Source organism: Gastrolobium bilobum, unplaced genomic scaffold, assembly GCF_033153095.1.
Source record: "Gastrolobium bilobum isolate Gb01-03AN ecotype WA unplaced genomic scaffold, APGP_CSIRO_Gbil_v1 utg41727, whole genome shotgun sequence".
NCBI classification, from domain to species: Eukaryota; Viridiplantae; Streptophyta; class Magnoliopsida; order Fabales; family Fabaceae; genus Gastrolobium; species Gastrolobium bilobum.
In genome coordinates this window covers 70,625-90,177 of record NW_026895458.1, presented here as the reverse complement: position 1 = coordinate 90,177, position 19,553 = coordinate 70,625, and the positions used below count along the sequence as shown (strand labels likewise).

Genomic DNA, 19,553 nt, shown 5'->3' with positions numbered 1-19,553 from the left:
TCAAACCTCTGGAGGGGACTGTCACAATCCTAAACAACCATTAAGTAGAATTCTAGAATTTTGATTCGGGGTGGAACTCAAACTTGTTTCTGGTTTGATCCTTGTCTAATAGGAATAGGCCCCTTAATGGATCATAAAATTCAAGATATCCCAAAAGACTTGTTAATATGGAAGGTGACTGATACAGTTAGCCAGGAGGGTGCTTGAAAACGGGGAATCTTGGATGTTATTTTATCTCAGAAAGCAGTGATGGAATTGGCAGTAGCAACTCACCCCAAATGTTTCTTGTGGTGACGATAGAGTTATTTGGAGAAAGACAAGTGATGGAGTTTTCACTGTAAATCTGCCTAAGAAGCAATCACATACCCTCGAGGCCAACCCTCCCAACAAAGAGCGCATCTTGGGTATGGTGGCACCAAAAATTGGGTACATCAACTTTACACTATGTACTATCTGTAGTACATAATGTAAAGTATAAAAGTTATTTTTTTTTTCTTTTTCTAGGTTAGTTATAGCTGACATGGTGCATTCATATTCGTCGGATGTACCTACTCTCGTAGTATATTAGATTTTCCCTCAAACAAGATTGGAATTTAACTTGGAAGTGGGAGGGCCCCACCCCAATGGATTAGAACTTATCTTTGGTTCTTGATGGGTGAAAGCCTGCTTACTAATAGTAGAAGATGCCAAAGACACATGTCAAATGATAACTTATGTCCTAGATGCCAACACCAAGAGGAAGACTGCTTGCATACGGTGAGAGACTGCAGAATTGGTCTTAATGATGTTTTTGGTATGGAATATTTCTGAAGATTATTGGTAAAGTTACATTGGTAAACGTGAATTGCCATGTTTGGTTTAAGTTAACAAAATCAATTGACCGGTAATCTCCATTTACTAGTAATCTGATTTACAAAGAAAACAAAGATTTCAGATTACCACAAATTATATGGTTTTTGTGAATCCAACTAAAGGGAAAGCAACAAAAGAAAATGTGAGACAAAAATACCCCCTTATACAAAATGCCGTTAAGAATCATGTTTTGAAAAGTTAAGGTTACTTTTGTAAAATCATCATATATTACCAGTAATATTTTACTATCAACCAAACATATACTCAGTAAAATTATTAAATATTCCCAGTAATATTTACTTCTACCAAACAACTTTTTTATACCATTCCCGATAAACTGGATTTCTCATTGTATTACTGGAAATCATGATTCTCGAACAAAAAAAAATATATCTTGTACCAAACACACTCTAAGAGATATGGAAATTCCCAATGGAATGCCTTTTTCCTTTTTTAATTCATTATTACTTTTTGATCTAATTAGAGGAATTGTTTCTTAATGAATTAATAGAATAGAGACTCGTGTGGCCACCGAAATCTCCTTCCGTGTGGTCATTATTTTAAAGAACATGCAAGCAAGATGGTGTATATATCATGCAATTAAGGCCTCTTTTGTCTTAGTTAATATTTTGTATGCTGGTATTCTTCTTCCCTTAATTTTGTATGAAATTTGACGTGGATTGTAATTTCTAATTTTCTAGGGATAATTCGCGGTTTAGAATAGGGAAAGATAAGAAGAAATAAATTTTAAAACTCAACATATAACATTATTGCGCAACATATTTTCATTCCTTAAATTGTTAAAGTTGGACCATATTCATATATGCTAAATAAATATAATTTAACATGTTAGAACCTGTTAACTTATATTCTTAATGAGTTTGGTCCGACTATTTTTCAGAGAGAAAAAATCAATGGGGCTAAAAAGAGTGAACCATCTCATGATGAAGTTTATATATATAATATATACATATATATATAAATTCAATATATAGGAAATATATAAATTATCCACATAAATAAATGTTTTCAAGAATTGACATGTTAGTGGAATTAATTAATATTAGTTATTACTATTTACTATTTACATGTAAATTTAAAAGGGATTACTGGTTGTACTTTCTTAATCTCTTGTAATTTTTTTCCTCTTGACCAAATAACAGTATTAGTAATAATATTTTTTATATAAAAAAAACCTTCTAGATTGTGCCCATCCTTAAAGCCGAACAACTCCTCGTTAAACTAGCAAAATAATACTTGATAAACACATGAATTGAACAAATACTTAGGCTTAACGGTTGGAAATTAATATGAGCTATAGACGATAGGGAGCGGACTGAGAACAATTTTATATATAGGAATCAACTTGAAAGCTTTTTTTTTTTTTTTTTTTGGGTGCATGGGCCAAATTGAAAATTAACTTCACTTATAAAATCAAAAGTTTGATTCACAAGTTAGCGCCACATTATAACATGATAATCACATAAGACATGGTGTTATGATGACTGTTTGACAGTAGGGAGTGACTTGAGAATATGTTTCCATCTATAAGTAAATGGTGAAGGCAGATGTTACCAAAATAAAAATAAAAATGGGGGAGACAGATAATTTGTGGGAAAAGGAAGCAAAATTTACATTAACTTATATAAATATGGTGATACAATAGTGGATCAATACATAGTCAAATTTGAAGAACCCTCCAATTTTTATGAATACGTAGTCAAATGATAAACAAGTCCCACTCTGAGAGCTTTTACTAGGTCTAAATCTCTTAGAACCGAAGAATGGTGGCTAACGGGTGAAGAAATTTCACCCTGGGAAAAAGCTGAGCTTGAGGGAAGCCTTCCTCCAACTTTACAAGGATATAGAAAAGGATCCTCTTCTCGAGAACCCAGGCATGGTACAAGGAGATTTCGTAACGCGTTAAGAGCCTCATCTCAACAAAGCTCAATTCCTCCGCCTTTGAGATTTCTCGTGGCAAGTAACCCTAGGAACCTAATCTCCATTTCAAGTGATTCCAGCCCTAGCCCTACCTCTACCCCGCGCGAACCAACTCCTAAACCAACTCATTCATTGGGCAATGATCCCACACTTTCACTGCGCAATGATCCTACTTCATACCGCAGTCCTAGTCCTGTTCCTCTTAATGTCGTATACCCTGCGAGGTATCTTTTTAAGAAACACAATTTTGACGAAATTCTGAAGAGTTCTTTTTTCAGTTCTTCCTCTCCAGATTCCTCTAATTCTTCTTCATTTAACACAGATTTAATTTCTCCAGAAATCAAGGATATTATGGCTAGGCACTATGCTGCTAGTGCAAGTTAAAAACATCAATGGGGCTAAAAAGAGTAAACCATCTCGCGATGATGTTTATAAATATATACTAGTCTATTACCCGTGCGATGCACGGGAAAAAAATCGATTTGCCTATCTCGTAAAAGTTAACGCAAATCATAAAAGTATATCTCTGTATTTTATTTAAATCAACTATTAGGTACTTAACTCCAACTTTTTGTACATACAGAATTGGAAAATATTTGAGTTATTATGTTTAATATTCTAACAAACACTTCATAGTTGAAGTTGAATGTGGTAATTCAAAAGACTATTCATTAGTTTAATTGCATAAGTATTAATTGAGTAATCAATAAAAATTAATTTTTTTTTTTAGTTCAAATGGAACTCTACTATATGTCTAAAGTTCTATACCTATGGGCTTAATGATTACTTACAATCCACCAAACTTTGCAGAGGCATCATGTTTGATCATTTGATATAAAATACAAATGTCATTATATTAGCTTGTCCCATAGTCATTCAAAAATTACGTAGTTTGACTCGACTTCTTTTAGTATTTCTTAGATATAGACTTTCATTTATCATAATATAATTGTTCATATTTTATAGATGCTTGTTTCTGAAATATTTATAAAAGTAAATCCAATAATTTTAGCCACACAAAAACGAGTTTGTTAGACTAGAAATATAAGAGGGGGGGAGTGTTGGGAGATGGGGTGGGTCGGAGCATTTTATATCAGCATGTAATAGGTTTTTATATTTATAAACAAAAAAAGTTCTTATAGTTGCATATATATTATTATCTATCTGTGTTTTCTATAGTTGTCTCTAAATCGACTTTCTATAGTCATTCAAAAATTACGTAGTTTGACTCGACTTCTTTTAGTATTTCTTAGATATAGACTTTCATTTATCATAATATAATTGTTCATATTTTATAGATGCTTGTTTCTGAAATATTTATAAAAGTAAATCCAATAATTTTAGCCACACAAAAACGAGTTTGTTAGACTAGAAATATAAGAGGGGGGGAGTGTTGGGAGATGGGGTGGGTCGGAGCATTTTATATCAGCATGTAATAGGTTTTTATATTTATAAACAAAAAAAGTTCTTATAGTTGCATATATATTATTATCTATCTGTGTTTTCTATAGTTGTCTCTAAATCGACTTTCTATAGTCATTCAAAAATTACGTAGTTTGACTCGACTTCTTTTAGTATTTCTTAGATATAGACTTTCATTTATCATAATATAATTGTTCATATTTTATAGATGCTTGTTTCTGAAATATTTATAAAAGTAAATCCAATAATTTTAGCCACACAAAAACGAGTTTGTTAGACTAGAAATATAAGAGGGGGGGAGTGTTGGGAAATGGGGTGGGTCAGAGCATTTTATATCAGCAAGTAATAGGTTTTTATATTTATAAACAAAAAAAGTTCTTATAGTTGTATATATATTATTATCTATCTGTGTTTTCTATAGTTGTCTGTAAATCGACTTTCTAAAGTGTGTGTATTTGTGACATATATATATTAGACGAAGAGTTGACAAATATTCGAGTTATTACGTTTAATATTCTAATAAACACTTAGCCACACAAAGACGGGTTTGTTAGACAGTAAATATGAGAAGAAGAAAAATATGTTGGCGGACGGGATGGGTCGATCGAGACCAATTTGCCATCTCTAACTATCAATATTTTATATCAGCATATAATAAGTTTTTATATTTAAAATTACGGAAACATATTTCTACTGTCATTGCAGAGAGGTTATCTGCATTCACTCCCAAAACGACATCGTTCTCGGTCGAAACATATTTCTATTGTGATTGCAAATATTAAATACTTAATAGCAAATATCTTTTTACGATGCATGAGTTAGTTTGTCACTGGCACAGCTCACTGAATGGTCATTCTTTTTTTTAATGATTAAATTTATAATTTATTTTCTACAAAACGATAGATGTCATTTTTATTATTTAAGTTTAAAATTTAAAATTTAAATTCTTTTATATTAAGGATACATATTTTTTAAAAAATTAATTATTTATATCTTTTCTATTATTTTTATTTTTGTATATTGGTTATACATATATATTTAAAAATTTTATGTTAAAAAAATAAAAAAAATTGTACGGAATTTTTTTATTTTTGTTTATTTTATAAATTAAATTTTTAATTTTTTTCTTTTAAAGTGTAAATATGTCACTTCTGATTTTTTTCATTTAATTTTCAATTTTGAATTATTTTTATCAAAAATATATTTATTTTTATAATTTTTTTGTTTAATCTATAATTTTATATTAAATTTAAATATATTATATATATCTTTTTTTTACTGCAGAAACATTAAATGCTGAACTCTCTTTTTGTGGTGGATTAAATGTTGAACTCTTTTCTCACTTATAAAGTTCAAAATTTAAATTCAGAAAATATAAATTAACCCTATTAAATATTTTTCCACCTAATATACATAATAATAAATATTATTAATAGGATATTATAAAAAAAATATCATTAATAGACTTAACAATTTTTTATATAAAAAGTAGCAAGAAACATTAAAGTTGTCTGTAAAATACTTAATGACAAATATATTTATAAGATGCAAGAGTTGGATGATCACTGGTTATTGAATGATAATTCATTTTTACAGCGATTAAATTTTATAATTTATTTTTTTACAGAATGGTAGATGTCATTTTGTTTATTTAAATTTAAAATTTAAATTATTTTGTATTAATTATACACATTTTTAATTTTTTTCTATTTTATTTTATAATTTCTATAATGGTTATACATATATACTTAAAACATTTATGTTCTTCACCAAAAAAAAAAAAAAAACATTTATGTTAAATTTTTTTAAAAAAAATACTTGTGCATACAATATTCACTTTTTTTTTCACTCAATAATGTTTCACTATCTTTAAATTTTTACCTTTACTATTCCGCGTACTTTGAACTATTATTGAATTTATAACTATACTTTTCTTAAATCGACAGAGCATTTTATGGTTGAGAAGAAAAATACTTTTAATTTATAATCTTTGTTTTTTTTTTAAATTTTTAAATATTTAAAATGTATCTGCTAAACTTTTTTTTTAAAAAAATACTTGTACTATTTTTTTCTTTTTATTATTATATTTAGGAATTTTTTTTTTTAAAGAAAAACTTGTTGCCTTCTGGAATATTCACTTTTATTTTTATATAAAATGTTGGTTTCAACGCTAATTATGATGGATTTTTTGGAAGATAAAAAACTTCATATACCTGTATTATATTTTGAAATTGAAGAGCCGCCAATTTCTCTTCTAGTTCATAATCTCAATATGAGCATTTAAAATAGAACTTTCCAATGCCTACTTATATTGCTCAATTAAGCCATATATTTCTTAAAGAAAAATTATTTAAAATATTAAAAAATATATTTTAGGCTGCTATGTCCCACCTAATTGCATTCCTATATTTCTTTATTAAAAAAATAGTTCTGCTAAATAATGTTCCATTTTAATTAGTTAATATATTTTTTTTTATAACAATTAGTTAATATTTTTAACTAAGTCATCTAAATACTTTTCCAATGCAGTATTTGAAAAGTTTGAGGGGATATTATGATAAAAACGAATGGATAGATTGCTTGAGTTTGCCTTTTCAAATATTGTTAGTTGTAAAACGAAACAAAGCAACTCTTGGTATTTCATAATCTCAATAATAATAATCAACCATAATACGCTTTACGAACCTTTTTTAATGACTATGATTATGCATGATTACTTTTTGTATATGGAACGTTATTAAGATGACAATCTATTGGTCTTGTCCTTTTCCATTGTAGTAATTTAATTAACATGAATATCCATTTAACAACGTCTGTTCATTTCAATATATAATTTTTAATGCATAATCTTATGAAAAAAAAATTTAAAGACACTCAAAAAATTTAATGACATGGTGGCTCCTTGTTTCCTAAACATAGTGCATAATTTTTTTGCTTGTATGTGTTTTAATATAAATTTATTTTATTAAAATTTATTTATTTTGCGAAATTAAAATAAAGGAATTAATATTTGAATGGCTCCTCATTTTTGTTGAGTTACATGTGGAGGATTTCAATGATTAATAGACTAATACATGTAACAACTATAATAATTATTGGTTCAAGGAATATTAAAAGACATGTAACTTATCCAAGACAAACATATGAGAACAAAATTCTAGCAACAAAAATATAGAATTAGAGCAACATTCTAGCTTATTCTATCTTGTCTTCTTCTAAATCACCATTTGAAACAATGTTGTTGGGTTGCACTGGTCTAGCATCGAGCACATTTCGAACATCCTTTGAAGAAATAGATGATGAATTTATGAGGTCAAAGTAGTATCATTCATATCAAACTCATCATTTCCACCATCACGGTAAACATAACTGTCAAGAACAAAAATAAATTAAAGAACAACAACACCAGTGAGAAACAATTTATGTATGGACAGAAAAATAGAAGGGAAAACTCATCTTACTCTTGCAGGTATTACAAATAGAAAAAATAAGGACTTTAAGATAAAAGAGAAATTTTTACCGTGTTGAATTTTGAAATGGTGCCCACAGAGCACATACAAGGAAGACTAAACATAAATATTTAATCATTTAAAAGTAAGGACATTTTATTATATCATCTTGTTCATGATATTGTGTTATGGAAAAAATACTTGAAGAAGAAAAAAAGATAGAGAATTGTACAAAAAAGAAAGATAGATAAGAATGTCATACCTTCCTATGAGGAAGTAAAGAAATACATATTCTAGTGATTCCAAATCATCCCGTTAGCTTTCCGTACAATAGTGCTACAAAAAAATACGAAAAATATTACATGTTCGTCTAATAGAAGAAGAACTTGAGAAGATGAAGAAGATAAATAGACATAGAAAAGAAAAAACATATGCACAAAAGCTAATTACTTAAATGAAAAGACCCAGTAACACATATCCTATTTATACACAAAATAATTTCATTTTTTAACAATTAAGCCCAAATCCCAATAGTGGGATATTAATAGAATTAATAATTACCTATGCAGAAAGTAGTGAGATAATAATGATGAACTCTTTTCTCACCTTTAAGTTTAAATTTTGAATTTGAATACTTTTTCACCTATCAATGCAAAAAGTAATGGGATATTAATACTTTTCCACCTACCCATGCAAAAAAGAGTGGATCATTAATACAATTGTCTTTCACCACATAAAATTGAATTATTTTCCCACCCATGAATTTAAAAATTCGAATTTTGAAAGTTGCCAAAAGAAGAAACATTTCAATTTCTTTCAAGTGTGAACACAAAGCTGAGAATGAAGGAGAGAGTGACACGTCATCAAAGTGTCAAAGTTTGAATAAAGATTTTATATATTAAGATTAGTATAAAATGCAATATATACATAAAGGTTTTCAAGAATTCACAGATTAATGGAATTAATTAATATTAGTTATTATTATTTAATATATATATCAACATGTAAATTTAAAAGGGGTGGGTTACAGGTTGTACTTTCTTAATGTCTTGTAATTTGTTTTCTCATGACTAAATAATAGTAATAATAATAATAATATTCTTTTCCCATTTTGGTATAAAAAAATAAACCCTGTAGATTGTGCCCATCCATGCATAAAGCCGAACAATCTCCTCGGCTCGTTAAACCAGCTTGATGAACACAGTGAATTGATAAAATACTTAGGGTGTGTTTGGTTAAAGGATTATGATGAGATAGATAAGCATTTGAGAAGTGGGATTATTGGGTGCCCTTATTTGGTTTAAATATTTTCAATATATGCCTATCTAAACATTATGCCACCTTAACAATTTGCATGTCTATCTTATCAAAATAGCAGGCGATTTTATCAACAACAAAAAAAAAAAATAGCAGGCGAAATATTCCCACATGATATGTGGTATTGCATTTTATCTATCTAAATATTCCCACTTGTCATTGGCAACACAAACTTTTTTCACAGATGAACGTTGGGATTTGACAACTTTGTTTACGGATAAAGTAGCATGCCTGATTCAAAAAAATTTAAAAACAGGATTATTTTCGTAATATCAACTTGTTTTCTCATCTATATTTTACCTACAGCCAAACATAGACTTCATAAAAGTTACCTAATTTTTTCGGTAATTTTTTTTTCTAACCAAACAACTTTTTTTTACATTTTCCTACCAAACTCACTTCCCAACCATTTTCCTACGAATAACATTTTTCTATTATTCATAAAATTTCTCCTCAACCAAACGCCCCCTTAGGCTTAATGGTTGAAAATATGAGCTGTAGACTATAGGGAGCGGATTGAGAACAATTTTATATATAGGAATCAACTTGAAACTTTTTTTTTTTTTTTGCATGGACTAAATTGAAAATTAAATAATCACATAAGACATGGTGTTATGATGGCTGTTTGACAGTAAGGAGTGACTTGAGAATGTTTCCATCTATAATTAAATGGTGGAGGCAGAAAATTTGCGAGAGAAGGAAGCAAAATTTACATTAACTTATATAGGTGTGGTAATATAATAATGGATCAATACGTAGTTAAATTTGAATAACCCTCCAATTTTTATGCATACAAGATAACACAAAAGATGAAAATTCGAAAGCTGGACTTGAAGGAGAAGAATTTGTGTCGATCCTCGTAGTAACTATTAGAGTAGCATTAATTTGTTAGGATCCTGATTGTAACTATCACGGTTTGTTACCTTGTATATTAAAATAGATTAGCTTGATTTATGCTTTCTGTTCCTTAGTTTTAGCTGATTTCCTGATGTAAATAGATTAGCTTGATTTATGCTTTCTGTTCCTTAAGTTTAGCTGATTTCCTTGATTTATGCTTTCTGTTCCTTAAGTTTAGCTGATTTCCTGATGTAACCAATTGTAAATCTTGGTCTATATAATAGACCCAATTTGATATATCATCAAGCTGCGAATGACAGCAACTTCTGTTATGGTATCAAGAGCTTGACGATCAACAAGCCTTCATTATTTTTTTTTTTTTTTTTTTTTTCATCATGACTTCCGCACCTAAAACCTTCAAGGTTTCTGATTCTAAGTCACCCTTTTACCTGCACCCATCCGACAATCCTGGTGCCGTTCTCACCACGGTCATCCTCCGTGGACAATCCAATTATGAAAATTGGGCTGCTCATACTTCTCTGCCTTCGGTTCCTTCTGAGCCGTCATCAGCATCCATCTCCATGGCAGATTTTACACCAGAAGTTCTACAACATCTCATGTCCTTGGCTGTCTCTTCTGCCCCTCCAGTTGATAAACTTACGGGTAAGATTTTACACCCATCTTGGATCATCGACAGTGGTGCATCCCAACACATGACGGGCACACTCTCCTATCTATCCAATGTGCATTCTATTTCTCCTTGTTCTGTGGGACTGCCGAATGGAGTTCATGATATTGCTACGCAATGTGGCAGCATTACTTTGGGCTCTTCTCTTCATCTCTCCAATGTTCTTTATGTCCCTTCGTTGGCTTGTAATTTGATTTCTGTATCTCAGCTTCTGCGCCAGTCTTGCTTGGCATTGTTTGTTAATTCTGTTTGTTTGATACAGGACCTAAAGCAGAAGAGGACGATTGGAACGGGTGTTGAACGAGAAGGGGTGTATATATTGTGTGCATCATCAGCTTCTGCTCATGTTGCCAGTACGTCAGATTCTGCAGCACTATGGCATCGTCGTCTAGGACATCCATCTTCCCGTTATTTATCTTTGTTACCTTTTATTTCCAATGCAAACAATTTGGCTCCTTGTGACGTTTGTTGTAAAGCCAAACAACCACGAAGTCCTTTTCCTATTAATAATAAACGTTGTTTACATCCTTTTGATTTACTTCACTGTGATATATGGGGGCCATATCATATGGCATCTACAACTGGTGCCCGCTATTTTTTAACTGTAGTCGATGATTTTAGTAGACATGTTTGGATTTTTTTGATGCGCAATAAAACTGAAACTTCCACATGTTTACTTCGGTTTCTCCACTTGGTTCGCACCCAATATGATGCATCTGTTAAGCGAATTCAGAGTGATAATGGGACTGAATTTTTGTCATCTGTAGTCCAAGAGGCTCTCTCATCCTACGGTATTCATCATCAATTATCATGCACTTACACCCCACAGCAAAATGGACGCGTTGAACGTCGTCATCGTCACATCCTCAACGTGGCTCGTGCTTTGCGTTTTGATGGTCACTTACCTATATCTCTTTGGGGAGAATGCATCTTGACCGCTGCTCACCTCATCAACAGGACACCGACTCCACTCCTTGGTGGTCAGTGTCCCTATGAAGTTTTGCATGGCACTCCACCAAAGTATGATCACTTACGGGTCTTTGGGAGTTTATGTTACACTACTGTTTTACCCAAACCACATGACAAGTTCGCTCCTCGCTCCCGTAAGTGTGTGTTTGTTGGCTACCCTTTCAACAAAAAAGGATGGAAGGTCATGGATATCTCCACTCATGAAATATTTGTTTCTCGTGATGTTTTATTTCATGAAACTATTCTTCCATTGGCTGCAACTTCATCTGCACCTTCTGTCCATGTACCGTCACCACAAGCTGTCTTCACCGATTATGATGTGGCACCTGTTACTGCTATTGATACTCCCACAGCGGAGCTTGATGACAGGGGGAGTTCATCCTCCCCAGTTCCGGGTTCTATTACTTCATCCACGGATGTCCCTGGTTCACCGGTTCCGTTGACAGAACCCAACACTGCATCTGTGGCAGATATTCGTGAACAGCGTGCCAGACGTCCCCCATCTCATTTAAAGGATTATGTATGCAACACAATGACTACACCCTTTCCTCGTCTCTCCACTTCTCCAATCGACTCAGGTATTCAATATTCCATTGATCATTATGTTTCTAATGCATTATTTTCTTCGCACCATCAGATTTTTCTTGCCGCCGTGGATAGTAACCTGGAACCCAAATCATTTAAAGAGGCTATGCAATATCCTCATTGGCAGAAAGCCATGCAAGCCGAAATTGATGCATTGGAAGCCAATCATACTTGGCAAATTCAACCTCTCCCTTCTGGTAAGAAAGCTATTCCATGTAAGTGGGTGTACCGCATCAAGTACAATTCTGATGGAACCATTGAACGCTATAAAGCGCGTCTGGTTATTGCTGGGAACAATCAGATCGAAGGAGAAGATTACACTGAGACTTTTGCACCGGTGGCTAAAATGACAAGTGTGCGTACATTTTTATCTGTAGCTGTAGCTCGAAAATGGAGCATTTTTCAGCTGGATGTTCAAAATGCCTTTCTCCATGGCGATTTGGATGAAGAAGTCTTTATGCGTTTTCCTCCCGGTTTCTCCCAAACCAAGTCTGGTCACGCCTGTAAGCTTCAACGTTCACTTTATGGTCTCAAGCAATCCCCACGAAATTGGTTTGCTAAGCTTCGTAGTTCTCTCCTCAGTTTCGGCTTTGTTCAGTCTCGTGCTGATTATACGTTGTTCACTTACTCGACTGGTTCCCATTATGTTGCTATACTTGTCTATGTAGATGATATTTTGTTGGCAGGTAGTGATCCTTCTCTCTGTGACCGTGTCAAAGCTCATTTACAAACCTGGTTTAAAATCAAAGATCTTGGTCCCCTCAAGTATTTTCTTGGCATTGAATTTGCTCGAAGCAAGACCGGTTTGTTTCTTACTCAACGCAAATTTGCTTTGGATATTCTTAAGGAATGTGGACTTCAAAGTTGTAAACCGGTTGCTTATCCTATGGATCCCAATCACAAGCTTGCTCTTGCTGAAGGACCTCCGTTTGATGATCCTAAACGTTATAGACGTATTGTTGGCCGTCTTGTATATCTCACGATTACACGACCAGAACTTAGTTATGCAGTTCACACACTTTCTCAGTTTTTGCAGCATCCTATGCAGATACATTACGATGCGGCTATTCGTGTTCTTCGGTACATTAAGTCCAATCCTGGCCAAGGACTCCTTCTTCGATCTGACAGTGATCTTCTTCTTCGTGCCTATTGTGATTCGGATTGGGCTAGTTGTCCCTTGACTCGAAAATCAGTCACTGGTTATTTTGTTACTCTTGGACATTCTCCTATTTCTTGGAAAACCAAGAAGCAAAACACAATATCCCGCTCCTCTGCTGAAGCTGAATACCGTGCCATGGCAGCTGCGACTTCTGAGCTTATTTGGTTAAAGTCTTTTCTCAGCTCTCTTGATATTCCTCATGCAGCCCCTATGCAACTGTTTTGTGACAGTCAGTCTGCTATTCATATTGCTTCTAATCCAGTGTTCCATGAGCGTACCAAGCATATCGAGTTAGATTGCCATTTTGTTCGGGACTATCTTCTCAGCAAGACTATTTCTACTCAACATATCCCCACTAGTTCTCAACCCGCAGATATTATGACCAAAGCACTTGGATCCAAACAATTCGATTTTTTGACTTCCAAGTTGGGCATCTCCTCCCTCCATGCTCCACCTTGAGGGGGAGTATTAGAGTAGCATTAATTTGTTAGGATCCTGATTGTAACTATCACGGTTTGTTACCTTGTATATTAAAATAGATTAGCTTGATTTATGCTTTCTGTTCCTTAGTTTTAGCTGATTTCCTGATGTAAATAGATTAGCTTGATTTATGCTTTCTGTTCCTTAAGTTTAGCTGATTTCCTTGATTTATGCTTTCTGTTCCTTAAGTTTAGCTGATTTCCTGATGTAACCAATTGTAAATCTTGGTCTATATAATAGACCCAATTTGATATATCATCAAGCTGCGAATGACAGCAACTTCTGTTAGTAACGTTTTTGGGAAAGGTTTAAAGTCTTAGAGTCAGTTTATATTGACTTATCAAAAAGTCTTTTTTATGACTTCCTTATTTTAAAATTACTTTCTACAAAAGTTACAGTTATTTAGATTTTTTTAAAAAATATTTGATTTTTGAAAAAAATATATTTGTCTTTTGACTTCTGCTTTTTTTAGAAGCTAAAATTTTTAGTTTCTGAAAAAGCAGATTTTTGACTTTTTTTTATGACTTACGTTTTTTTTTAAAAGCAGGCATCCAAACATACTTTTTTTGAAAAGTGCTTTTTTTCTTCTTAAAAAAGCATTTTGTGAAGAAAAAACTCATTCAAGCGGGCTCTTAATCCCAGGACACGTCCCGAATCAAACTATTCGAAGCGATAAATCGATTGGAATATCTCTAAAAAAGAAGGAGATGAATTTAGGCTATACTATCTTTTTCTTAAGTCTGAACGGGGTCTAAGACCCCTCCTAATCCTTCTCTAGCAGCTCCACCACTTCATATAATTAAGGACTAAATTGAATATTTTTGTGTGGGGATTAGATTGAAATTGAGTATTACGAATAAGAAAAATAAAAAATGAATTTAAACTTTTAAAAATGTTAAGAAACAGACAGTACTTGATGGGAAGGAAACATGGAAGATAATCAACATCAGCTGATTAAAAAAATAAACCGACTTTCCACTGTTCTTGTAGGCGAAGACACTAAGGAAGAATATTGTTGACTTGTGTAAAATACTTTATTATTAGTAGGGTTACATGCATGTTCAAAATTTTCACATTTTGTAATCATATATGTTGAGTGCCATCAAAAGACTATGCTACCCCTCTATGTGCAATATAGCTTGCTAGTTGGCAAACACATGGAACCACCACTATGATCGAACTCTCAAAAGCTTTCTACACTTGCTTTTATGACCATCCTCTAATTAAAGTTGGTGTTTTCCTTTCTTGAAGACTCCGTTGCTTTTTTCTTTTTCCCTTCCTCTTAATCCATGGACACAGCTCAGTGGGCACAGGTATGACAAACCTTTTGTTTCATTCTTCCATATAATCATGAAATTTCTTCTGGGGTTGTGATTTTCAAACATAACTTAGAATATTGAGTTTTTGGTTTCAGAAACTATATTTGTTGATTTTTGCTAGTTCTAAGTGAAATTTCACTTTTTTTTCCACAACTTTTCAGCTTCCATGAGATGATGTTCAGTTCAGTCAAATTTTTTTCTTCTGTCTTTTTAAGATCTTTCATGTCATTTATAGTTTTCTCTTACTGAATCCCCTTTTTATTTTATTTTATTTCTCTTTCCACCGTCTGATAAAGGAGTAAAGGATCCAAGAAAAGTTACATAAATTTGTTTGTATTGCAAATTGTTTGTTTGCTTGTCTTGTTTATTTCCCTTTCTCCCTAAAAGATTATTTAGAGCTCAGTTATGGACTTTTCCTGTCTTTTTTGTTTTTATTACTTTTAATTTTGGATATATTTTAGGTTAAACCTATGGAAGGTTCAAAGACTCCTATGTTGGAGAAAAGGGCAAGGCCTCAGAAAGATCAAGCTTTGAACTGTCCAAGGTGCAATTCAACAAATACTAAATTCTGTTACTACAATAACTATAGCCTCTCCCAGCCAAGGTACTTTTGCAAGACTTGTAGAAGGTATTGGACTGAAGGAGGCACTATGAGAAATGTTCCTGTGGGTGGAGGCTCAAGAAAGAACAAGAGACCAACACCATCTTCTACAACAACAACAACATCATCAACACCATCTCCAATATCATCAACAAAGAAGTTTCCTGATCTGGCAACACAACCATGTTTCCCTCAATCTGGTGCTTCTCAGAACCCAAAGATCCATCAAGGCCAAGATCTTAACATAACATATCCACCACCAATTGAGGACTACAATAGCATATCTAAGTTTATTGAGGTTCCTTACAACACTGATCAAGAGAAGGCCAACACTCATCATCATAACCACCTTCAAAATCCTAGTTCCTCATCACAATCTTCTCACCTGATTACTTCATCAAAGGGTTTAAATTCTTTCATGCCCATGTATAATTCAGCTGGGTTTCCTTTGCAAGACTTTAAGCCAGGCCTTAACTTCAGTTTAGAAGGGTTTGAAAATGGCTATGGTGGTTTTCATGGGATCCAAGATAATACTGGAGCAAGGATCTTGTTTCCCGTGGAGGATTTGAAGCAGCAACAGCTCCCAAGTAGTACTCATGAGTTTGGGTTGAATAGAAGTCAAGGTGATTCAACTGGGTATTGGAGTGGCATGCTAGGTGGAGGATCATGGTAGATATATTAGAGAGAAGGAAAGATGAAAAAAAAGCTGAAAAGGGAAAAAGAAAGATGAACAAGGGGTTGTTGTTTTAGCCTTATGTTCTTTTATTTTTCTTGTTTTGGTGAGTGACTGTTTGGAGTGATCGGAACCACTAACAAAATAGGGTACATGGCTTCTGCTTTGGTTCTTTAATATCCATTTCCATTTTTGGTCTTCATTTTATATTGGCTTTGGTCTACATTTCAGGTTTTCAATCCAGAATAATGTGTGTGTATATATATATATGCATGCTTGATTTTCCTTTATTTTTTTTTAGGTTAGCTTGTGCACGTTACAAGTCATAACTAATTATATAGTGTTATTACAAGACATTTTATTCCAATATCATTTCAGCTTCGAACTCGACACATTTTATCAAGGAGATTTTGAGGAATTATATAGGGTTTTCTATTAATATTAATCGTGGAACATAAAGTGAGTTGGAATGATGGTTGTCAAATCCTTTACAGCAAGTGGTTGCATATCTTTTTCTTTTCCTTTCTTTTTGCTGGCCAATAGGTCAGAAGTGTCAGCTCTTCATCCGTGTCGTCTTGGTCTTTCAGATTCTTCCATTCATCGAAGCATATTTAAGATTTTACAAAGCAACATATATATATAACAATCTTAGCTAGCCCTTTGTAATTTTAATTGACCATCCAATGCAATCTTATCAAATTGCAACATACATAGGGATAAGATATTGTTACTACCAAATAATGTTACTATCAATATTATTACTATATCTTAACTGTTAATTTCTGTCAATCAACGGTTATCATTTATTGCGAATTAATAATTAATTAATGATTTTGATTTGTGAAAATAATAACAGTTGATTGACGAAAATTAACGGTTAAAATATGGTAATAACATTATTTGGTAGTAACAATATTCTATCCCACACATGTATATAATAATTTTCTTTATGATCTCCTTCTTCCCTACGTTTGTTAAGTTAGTGTATAAACAATGACTATCAAAACCTTGTTGCAATGCTTCTTCTCTTTTAGTGTTAGATGCAAGCTAGATTTTTATTCAAAGTGGGTTTCCATGCTTCCATGACCTCACATATTGGTCCCTTTTGTAATTGTCTATTATTTGAAGGCTTACTTAACCACAGTTTGCTCCATTTGCGTAGATTATTATTTCCCTCAATCTCCTTCCCCACATGGGCTTCTTTTCCTTTTCTTATATTCAAAGCCAAAGAAGCTCAAGCTTGACTCTCTAGTCTCCTCCTTTTCCACCAGTGAGGGTCCCACAAACATTCCTCTTGATAACCGTGCAAGAATAATATCCTCCACATTGCAAATCCTCCTCAATGTATAGATGGACCTCATGCCGTTTATTATAATAATAATTATAAAATATTGATAAATATAATTAATGCGCGCGAGGTGCCTTCGTTTGTTATATACAATTACATAGTTGATGGGTCTAATGTGTTAAAGAATTATATTAAATCAAGACTTAGAGCTTCACAGCATTGGAGGGTTGTCTGGCAAAACCCATTCTACTCCACAAAAGCAATATATATTGAGCTGTTTGTGTTGGGGGACTAGTTTTATCTTCCTAGACAGGTGAAGTATATTAATATGAAGGTACTTTTATACGCAGCGATATGGACCAAAATTCTTAAAGAAGTTACCATACATTGTATAATTAGTATCGGGTTATCGTTTCTCAAGTTGCTTGAGATAATCTTATCTCCGGCTACTAAATCATAATCGTACAAAGATGGATCAGTGGTAATAATGGAAGAGAGAGAAAAAGAGAATCATAACTATTCAAAGGTGAATCAATTGATATAAGAAAATAAATAAATAAAATGTCATAGTTTTAGAGTAACCGGAGATAAACTTATCTCAAGCTGCTTGAGAAATATTTTTCCCAAGTAATATCTCATGTATGACTTAGTCAAGGAGATTATGTGAAAGCACTATTACGCAATAATTTCAGTATAGTAATGAAAGAGAGTTGAGTCGTAATTGGCACAAAAGACTTACGTATAGTATGAAATTCTAACACATACTTCAAACTACACTAAGTTTGTAAATATGAATGTTTTATTTACAAACTGCACTAAGTATGACTGGTCATATTTCAATCAAGAGTGTATGACCGGTCATACTCAATATAATTTGTAAATCATTTCCCTAATATGAAATGTGGTTTGTTGATTTTGGTTGCCCTGATATTATCTTGAGATGCTAAAAAGAATAACGAGGTTCCTAGTTTAAATTTAGGGTTGGGGAAAAGCCTAATTTATTATATTCTACAACCAAGGAAATTATCATTCCTTATTACCAAATCAGATACATAGAAGTGATGTGTGTTGGCATTGGATATTAAACCCTACTGGAAGATCATTTTCACCAATGACTTCTCTTCTCTCCAATGATGCCTTTTTTTTTTTTACATTTGGATTTCTACGTACTAGACGTACAGCCTCTAAACATATAGTACAGAAAGGGTAATTATTCACATAGCTGCGGGACCATATATGTGCAAGCAGGTTATCATTCCTTTTTGTAACGGAATAACGTTAAGCAATGTACACCATTAGGATTGGCTAAAAGCAATCTGTTTGGCTACAATCAGTGACGGAAGTAGAAGAAAAACTCAATCAGTGTTAAAAGACTCATCAAGTAAAATTCAACCAGTATTAAGATTGTATTATTTTTAAAAACTCAATCAATTTTAAAGTTGTACAATAATTTTTGAAAAAGATCTATACCATTTTTAAAAATTAGGCACCAGCTGACATACAAGTGGCTTCGTGGCTACAATTGGAACCAATTTTAAGGGAGGGCACGAGAAAAAAAAAAGGTTTAGCTAGCTACTTTCTTTATAGAAATTTTTTATTTTGGAATTGAATTATTTGATCACTTGATTTCTATCCCCTCCATCAAAAGAAAAATAATTATTACATTTCTTGTTTCCCGAATAAACTCCATGAACGATGCTTTTGAAATCATAAAGTAGGGCTGATTAATTCATGATGCTGCTGCATACATATCTACAATTATATATATAGATTATAAATAGCTCAAATGCAAGTAACATCATCAAAATAGTGTATAATAACCATTCGGTTAACTCCCGTTCAACTCATCGAGTGGGCATTTGTTCCAAGGTTGAAATTATTCCTAGAAATGGCATGCCTTAGAATGGCATTAATTTCTTGAAATTTGTCAAACACAACACAGTTGATTGACTTTGAATATTACTCAGAATGTT

The 19,553-nt window shown here is 32.7% G+C and overlaps 1 protein-coding gene across 1 annotated transcript; it reads left to right on the top strand.

The window, feature by feature from the left end:
• Window positions 1-14,876: 14,876 nt before the first annotated feature.
• On the top strand, window positions 14,877-16,505 carry LOC133312846 (dof zinc finger protein DOF4.6-like). Its single transcript, XM_061514126.1, has 2 exons — window positions 14,877-15,012; window positions 15,480-16,505. The coding sequence occupies exons 1-2, from the start codon at window positions 14,989-14,991 to the stop codon at window positions 16,290-16,292; spliced, it is 837 nt and encodes a 278-aa protein (XP_061370110.1). The 5' UTR covers window positions 14,877-14,988; the 3' UTR covers window positions 16,293-16,505.
• Window positions 16,506-19,553: the final 3,048 nt, after the last annotated feature.